The sequence below is a fragment of the Triticum aestivum genome, chromosome 4A (assembly GCF_018294505.1).
Source record: "Triticum aestivum cultivar Chinese Spring chromosome 4A, IWGSC CS RefSeq v2.1, whole genome shotgun sequence".
In the NCBI taxonomy this organism is placed as follows: Eukaryota; Viridiplantae; Streptophyta; class Magnoliopsida; order Poales; family Poaceae; genus Triticum; species Triticum aestivum.
This window is the reverse complement of record NC_057803.1, coordinates 752,399,564-752,408,038: the sequence shown is the minus strand read 5'-3', so window position 1 is coordinate 752,408,038 and position 8,475 is coordinate 752,399,564. Positions and strand designations below refer to the sequence as shown.

General features: G+C 45.4%; 1 protein-coding gene across 1 annotated transcript; it reads left to right on the top strand.

Annotated features, from left to right (window-relative positions):
• Positions 1-4,896: 4,896 nt before the first annotated feature.
• On the top strand, positions 4,897-8,071 carry LOC123083668 (putative disease resistance protein RGA3). Its single transcript, XM_044505641.1, has 2 exons — positions 4,897-5,246; positions 5,396-8,071. Exons 1-2 carry the CDS (start codon positions 4,923-4,925, stop codon positions 7,946-7,948), a joined length of 2,877 nt encoding a protein of 958 aa, XP_044361576.1. The 5' UTR covers positions 4,897-4,922; the 3' UTR covers positions 7,949-8,071.
• The last annotated feature ends 404 nt before the right edge of the window (positions 8,072-8,475 follow it).

Below are 8,475 nucleotides of genomic sequence, written 5' to 3'. Positions count from 1 at the left end.
CTGTAATTTTGCCCTCAAGCTGAGTTTTCTATGGAGTAAAAGAGCGTGAGGGAACTTTTGGTTCACAATGGTGTATGCATAAACGTTCATGTTGGACCATTCAGTTTTATGATATGAAACGTGAGTTACCGTCACTCTGCCAGTGCCAAAGCTTCACCAAAGATCCAACATATATAGCTTTGAAGAGCGTACACCTTGATTCAACAGTGAGTGTGTACCCAAGCTGCCAATCAGCTGTTCGTAACTGGACATCGAAAGAGAGGGGCTGGACAAGAGGAGAGCATTGAATTTGTTTCCTGGAACACAACTAGTTGGTCACTGAATTTCTTACTCCTACTCTGTCCATTTGGTCCAGCAGCTGCAGTTCGTATGGACCCCTCCTTTCCGGCTGCAGTTTCGCCGAGGGAAATAATCATATCAGAATGAAGAGCATTTGAGATGAACTCGTGAAAAGTTTTTTTTTTTGGTTGGCGGGTGTGGCACAGAGATCATTCAATTATGCAGATGCTCCTTGTTGTTGTTACCACTTATAAGCTGACAGTATTATGATGATTTTGGTGAGAAAGAATCACAAGTTCATAACGCAATGCGACGGTCTTTATGACTAAACGGGGCAACTTGTAAAACCTTTTTCTTTTTCTACAAAAGCACAAGCATGCGGATCATATATTCATAGAAGAAGAGCCAAGACGGCTGATACAACGCCTTTCGGCAACGTGCCACACCGAAAGGTTAGCACCCACATCCATCGTGAGTCCATGACAGCACAGAAAAACAACTCGTCCTGCCCAAACTCAAGCCAAACAATGGCGAAGGGGGGAGACACAGAGCACACAGGCCGCGTCCCCACGTACCTAACACCTAAGAGCACGACAAAAACACCTAACTAAACTAAATCAACGCACTCTCCACCCATGGTGTCTAGGAGACCGGCAAGTGGACGGCAGGAGCTAGCCTGACTCGAAGAAGATGTCACACATGAGGCGTCGATGATGAAGTACATGGCGCCCCGGATGCTCATGCGGAGCGGCGGAGCTTCACGAAAATACATGGGCGGGCCGGCGGGTCCTAGTTGAAGGAAATTACTGTTAGGCTGTTATTCCATGGCTGAATAGTAGGCATAGATTTGCACGAGCTGTGCGAGCCCCAGCTGTAGCTCTGCCGCTGCTCATGCCCACAGCAACAACCCACATATAGGCAACCCACACCAGCTGCTTCTGTCGAAGACACCCCGCACACCTAGGTAGAACCTCCAAGAAGGGGATGATGCCAAGAGGCCACCGTTGCCTGGCCTAGCGAACTGGCCCTAGAGTTTTCCCTAGTGCCAGAAAAGGGGATGGACATGGCAATGGCAACGCCTCGAGGGAGGAGACGACACCCACATGCGTCGCCATTGCACACAGCCGTAGCAGCGCATCCACCACCACCCCTAGTCACCGCACAAGCAACCGAAAGAATCTTCCATAGGGAGACCAGGGGATGCATCCACCGTCCACAATCCTGCCATCCCCATAACCAGGGAGTGCAGCACCGTCGTCGGGACGCCGCCGCACCACCGGATCGAGCCGCAACGCCTGACAAGCCACCTCATCACACCTCCGCCCCAGATAGAAGAAGGCGACCCCACCTCACCCTGGGCCCGCCGCCCCAGTGTACCAACACCGGACCACCGACGTGCGCACCCAGCCAAAACAGTGGCCACCGCGACCTACCAGCACACATCAGCGCCACCATGGAGGCCAGCCACCAGCTGCCCACGGATGCCACCACGCAGCACCATTGTCCCGCATGCAGATCCAGCAACTAGAGCCCAGATCCGGCCAGGCCGCCCGACCCCTATAGCCGAAGACGTTGCTGCCTGTCGAGTGCGTACCACCTGAGCTGACGTTCGCCGGCCAAGTCTTCCCTGGGCCGTCACCACGGCCTCCTCGCGCTGGTCTGCCAGCCACCGCCATCCCAGTGAATGGGACTGGTCCCAGCGCCGCCCTGGGAGAGGGAGAGAGCACCCCCTCGTGTGCCTTCGCGACTTTGTTTCCTTCCAAATACTTGTTTCGCGAGATAAAAATTCTTTATATGTACTCCCAAATGTTTTGACCACTGTATCATAAGTTTCTCCACTGTTTTTGTTTTGAGTTGTTTTTCTAACAGATCTAGATCACCATGTCGTCCCAAGAGTCAAACGGAGAGAGCTATGTTTCGCACATCACCGCAAACCCCAAAGTTTACGGGGAAGTTGATTCGCATGGATGGACAATGGAAGAGTAGGACTATGCCTATCTGCATAAGGAGTCCTCAAGTGAGAGGGGGAGGGAAGACGTTCCCCTACCTGAACCAGGGGACATGCATGTGGAGTTCAAGAAGTCAAGCCTTCCAAAAACAATAAAAGAATCTAAGTTTCAACTTATTCCTTTTCATCTTCTACAGGAAAACAAAAATGAATTGTGTCGCGAGATATTAAACCTTGAGTAAGAGGTCGGTAAGCTGAAAGAGGAAAATCACATCCTCCAGTGGCGGAGCAAGCCCACCACCTCATCACCATCGTCACCGAAGAAAGGAGCTTGAGTACATGGGTATGGGCACCACCCTTAGCTTGTTCCAAGCTTGGGGAGGTACCCCGGTATCGTATCATCATCACTTTCTATAATTGTTATCTATCTTAGTTCGATCTTTAGTTATTTTGTAATTTAGAAGAATAAAAGTTTTAGTAACATCTAGTTTTGAGTTCTTGGTTTGTGATCCATCTACCTATGTTATCAAGTGTGACAGTTATACAATGAAGATTAGTTTGAAGTTTTCCTTTACTTCCGTATTTCAATCTTAGCAATGAAAAGAATGAAAAAGATCATATGCTAGTCCCATGGGAAGTGATGACTTCACATAAAAGGAGTATAATGGATAAAAAATGTTGGAAGTTACCAAACATAGTAATGGCCATTTATGCAATTCATGAAAAAGTAATAAAGGAAGAGAGATATCACATATAAATATAATATCTTGCCCATCTTCTGCTATATGAAGGGTTTTACCCAGGAAAAAATAAGGAGCGAACTTTTGGGACGAAGCGCCGCCATCTCGAGGTGGAACCTGACCGAGAGCACTTCTTCTCTCTAGCGGAGAGATTTCGCCGAGGATATTTCCCTCCGTAAGGGGGAAATCGGAGCCATTGACATCACCAACGATCCTCTCATCGTGGGAGGACCAATCTTTATCAAAATCTTCACACCATCTCACCTCACACCCTAGTTTATCTCTAGTATTCAATCTTTGTTTCAAGACCTCAGATCGGTACATGTGGGTTGCTAGTAGTGTTGATTACATCTTGTAGTTGATGCTAGTTAATTTATTTGGTGGAAAACTATATGTTCAGATCCTTAAGCATGTTGATTACATCTCATCAAATTATATGTTGATTACATATTGAATACCTCTCTAATCTTGAACATGAACATGCTTTTTGAGTATTTACTTTTGTTCTTGGGAACATGTGAGAAGTCTTGTAATAAGTAACCATGTAAAGTTGGTATTCGTTCGATATTTTGATGATATATATGTTCTTCTTTCTTTATTGGAGTCGTGTGAATGTCGACTACATGACACTTCATCATATTTGGGTCTAAGAGAAGGCATTAGGGAGTAACAAGTAGATGATAGTTTGCGAGTTGCGACAGTGCCAGAAGGTTAAACCCTAGTTTATGAGTTACTCTATAAGGGGCTAATTTGCATCCATATGTTTCATGCTATGGTTAGATTTATCTTAATTATTTTTTCGTAATCACGGATGCTTTCAAGAGGGCTTAATCATAAGAGGGTTGCTTGTTCAAGTATGAACAACACCCTAGCATAGGTCTACCCACATATCAAATTATCAAAATAGCAACGTGAATCAACTTAACACGATGAAAAGTGAATAAACGAATTCCCATGTGTACTCGAGAACTTTTTGTTTTATATAAGAGAACTTTTTGGCTTGTCCTTTGTTATAAAAAGGATTGGGCCACCTTCCTGCACCTTTACTATTATTGTTATTTGTTATTTGTTATGAATTACCTTGCTACAAAACTATCTGTTACCGCTATGTACAGCATTTGCAAGGAATATCTTGCTGAAAACCGCTTATCGTTTTCTTCTACTCCTCGTTGGGCTCGACACTTTTACTTATCAAAAGTATATATAATTGATCCCCTGCACTTGTGGATCAGAATCGCCACTGAGGCCGACCAGGCTTCGCCCGTCAGCGTGGGCCAACGGCGGCAAGGGAAAAGGAAGGGAGTGGCGCGCTAGGGCCGACGGCTAAGGCTCCCCCTCTGGGCCGCTCGTGGCAGCAATACGGGAGGGTGGGGGTGAGTTGCTCTCGGTTGGGAAAGAAATTGGATAATCGAATTTATCCTTCCTTATGGTCTTATTGGGGATGGGTTGGAAATGGGATATCCAGGCGTCGGTGTTATTTCAGATCAACTGCTGACATGCAAGTTGCTTCTTTTTAAGGCTTACTCATAGTTTATCCTCGTTGATATCCTCGCTGACATTATTCAGTTATATATGGGATGAAACATACAAGGCTTTGTGCTTGCTTGCTCACGGCAGATATGTACGTAGTACTGTACAGTTCGCCGCCTGCAATTTTCTTGCCCTCCCCATCCATGGCAGGCATCTGCTTCTTTCGTCAGACACAAGCAAAGCGCCAAAGCGATCCAAAGCATCTCCCTTTATTCTTTCTCTTCTTTGGCACACAAGTAATGCAAAGCAAAGCATCATCTCGAAAATTGGTCCGGGCATCGCATACTTTCTTTCCCACGTTCATTCTCCTTCGCATTCACTTCACCTCATCACCTGGACTACTATCCATTGAGCCACCCACCACCGGCGACCGACTGAGATCAGCGCACCACCGGTTGAGCCACCCAAGCCGGCGACTGACTGAGATGGGCTCCCTGCTGATGCCGCTGCTCGGCAGCGTCGCTGCCAAGGCCGGCGACGCGCTGGTGGCAGAGCTGCTGCGGGCATGGGGGCTGGATAAGTCCCGCCGGAAGCTGGAGCGCCACCTCGCGGCCGTCCAGTGCATCCTGCTGGACGCTGAGGTCAAGAGCCGCACCAACCCTGGTGTCCGCAAGTGGATCAACGACCTCAAGACCGCTGCCTACCAGGCTGATGATGTCCTTGACGAATTCCGCTATGAGGCACTGCGCCGCCGTGTTGCCCAGCTCCGTCGTGCCGCCCAGATCCGTCGCTGCTCCACCGCACGCAAGGTCCGTCCTCGTCTTACCTTCTTCCCAAAGATTTTCCAGTTTATTTTATTTGAAAACAATGGAATGGAAGCCTTTTAATTGCAATATAAGGTTTCAATTCGGAAATGGAAGCCCTTAACTTGATTTCAATTTGTTTGTTTTTATTTTAGGTGCTGACCTACTTCACCGTCAATAGTCCACTTGTTTTCCGTCTTTCCATGAGCAGAAAGATGAAGGAGGCCCTTGACATAATAGATGAACTGGTTGTGGAGATGAACAATTTTCACTTTCTACAACATACCGAGACATCAACCATTGTTCATCCGCACACACACTCTCATGTTGATGAATTAGAGGTTGTCGGCAGACAATATGACAAGGAACAAGTGGTGAAGATATTGCTCGGCCACTCCCATGTAAGTAACAATGATAAGAATAACGTCATGGTGCTCCCTATAGTTGGTATGGGGGGAATTGGTAAGACCACACTTGCTCAACTTGTGCATAATGACCAGAGAGTGGTGCAACATTTTGAGTTGGTCTTATGGGTATGTGTCTCTGATAAGTTCATTATCGAAGAAATAATCCAATCTATAATAGAAGTGGCAACGATGAAGAAGTGTGATTTGACTCAGATGGAGACACTGCAAAAGGAACTTTCTAGAGTTTTGGGCAAGAAAAGGTACCTTCTAGTGCTGGATGATGTGTGGAATGAAGACGAACAGAAGTGGGATGCTATGAGATCACTGCTCTGCTCACATGCTGGCTCAGGTAGTGCTATAATTGTGACAAGCCGCAGCGATCAAGTTGCTTCTATTATGGGCACACTTCCTCTGCATCATATATCACTTCTAGATGACGATCAATCATGGGAGCTTTTTCATAGAAAAGCATTTGGAAGTGAAGTGGAAAAGAATGAGGAATTGATTTCAGTGGCAAAGAACATTGTCCGCAAGTGTAAGGGATTGCCACTTGCTATCAAGACCATAGCAGCTTTACTTCGCTCGAAGCATCATAGTCAGTGGTCTTCTGTTGTGGATAGTGATGTCTGGAAAGATGACATCCTCACAGTTACTGGTATTGTACCTGCACTACAACTTAGCTATGACCACTTGTCATCCGAAGCACAAATATGCTTCTCCTTTTGTGCTATTTTCCCCAAGGATAGCCTGATGGATAAAGACACACTAATCCAGTTATGGATGGCAAATGACTTTATTGCATCTGAAACAAGAGGCCAACAAATTTTCGATATGCTGGTTTGGAGATGTTTTCTGCAAGATGTGGAGATTCAAAAGAATCTGCTCTCCTTAAATAAGGATGACTTCATCCACCGACCAACTACTTGCAAGATGCATGATCTCATGCATGACCTTGCTGAGTCAGTAAGCAGAAATGATTGCTTCATTCTGCAAGAATGTTCATCACATCAAAAAAAAATTCAAGGATCCACAGATGCTAGTTCATTACAACATGAGGTTCGACATTTGTCACTTGATTATGTCAGTAGCAATACTATTGCAGATATGAAGGAAATTCTAGCTCCCCACCCCCGCACAATATTAGTCCAAAGGAAGTTGGAGTGGACTGAGACTTCCTTGGATACGGACAACTCTTTGAGTACGGCCATGTCAAAATTCGTGTCCTTGAGAACGTTGAAGACAATCTCATTCGAGACAAATATGACATGCTTGAAGCATCTTCGCTATCTAGATTGTTCTTATTCTAATATATCTTCACTTCCCGAAGCCACTGCCATGTTATATAGCTTGCAAACATTGAAGCTCATTGGTTGTCAAAAGCTTAAGTATTTACCAGAAGGTATGAGATATATGAGCAGTCTTCGACACATATTCCTCCTTAGTACTAATTCCTTGGAGTACATGCCAAAAGCTATTGGTCAGCTGAATTCTCTACAGACAATGACAAATTATGTCATTGACAATGATATAGGTCGTGGAATTGATCAACTAAAAGATTTGAATCTAACTGGTGCTCTTTCTCTGACTAAGCTGATAAAAGTGCACAGTGTAGAAAATGCTAAACAAAGCAATATGTCTGGCAAGCATAATTTGAAACGATTGTCACTCGATTGGACAGGCGGAAATTTTGATACCAGAGATGTTGGGAATGAAGAAGATACTAATGCAGAAGGAATTTTAGAGGCCCTTCGTCCTCACAAAAGGCTTGAAGGTTTAGCATTAATAAGATATACTGGTGCTAAATTGTCATCATGGATGCACGACTCTACACTGTTAGAACATCTGAGTGAGCTTTCTCTGATTGAATGCACGAAGTGCAAGGATCTTCCACCATTATGGCAGTTGCCCTCTCTCAGGTACTTGAGTTTGAATGGTTTGGATAGCTTGACAAACATACGCCTTACTAATGATGATATAGACATTGGACAATCATGTATTTCTCCACCACCCTTCTTTCCTAAACTAGAAACCATGATGGTTGCCTTCATGCCAAAGCTAGAGAGATGGCACCAGAAGGTGGGAGGACAAGTAGCAGTTGTATCATTCCCTCGGCTCAACTTCCTAAGTATTTATGGATGCCCAATGTTAGAGACACTACCCGAGGGACTCCTGCATCAGCTGCCAGCCCTCGAGTCAATACGTATCGTTCGCTGCCCTAAATTGAAGGAGGCCTTCTCAAGAGGAGGCGCCTTTTGGAATTTGGTTGAAGCAATTCCATATAGTTTGCGTGCCCTTGATTGAGATGCCCGTGTGTCTATGATTGCGTATTCTGCTGCGGGCCTCATGAGAATATTTATGCTTTCCAAGATTGATGTATTTGGTGAGCTTGTTAATTGTAATTATGATGAGCACAACCTACCTAGATTTGATGCCAAAACTTAAAAGCATGTGTAGCTATGTAAAGATGGTTCACTTCTGTGTAATTCCTTTTTTTCACGTATCTGTTGTTATAGAGTATGATGTTATCACACCATGTATCTGTGTAAAGCTTTGATATGTTATTACTCATGCTGATTTGCAAAACGCAATATGCATAGGTCATATTTCCTTAGTAGATTATGGCCGGCCATAGCTTTATCTTTGTGGACTAAAATGTGTCAATGTATATCACTCAGTCTTAAAGAAACCGCTGTCACTAGACGCCATGGGGAGACCCTCGGGGAACTAATGAAGACACGTGGGCGTCGCCGCCCCAATCGACAGTTGCGAACCCTGGATCCCTAACACTCCAGCCAGGTACGGGACCTGCCATGGTATTCTCACGGCAG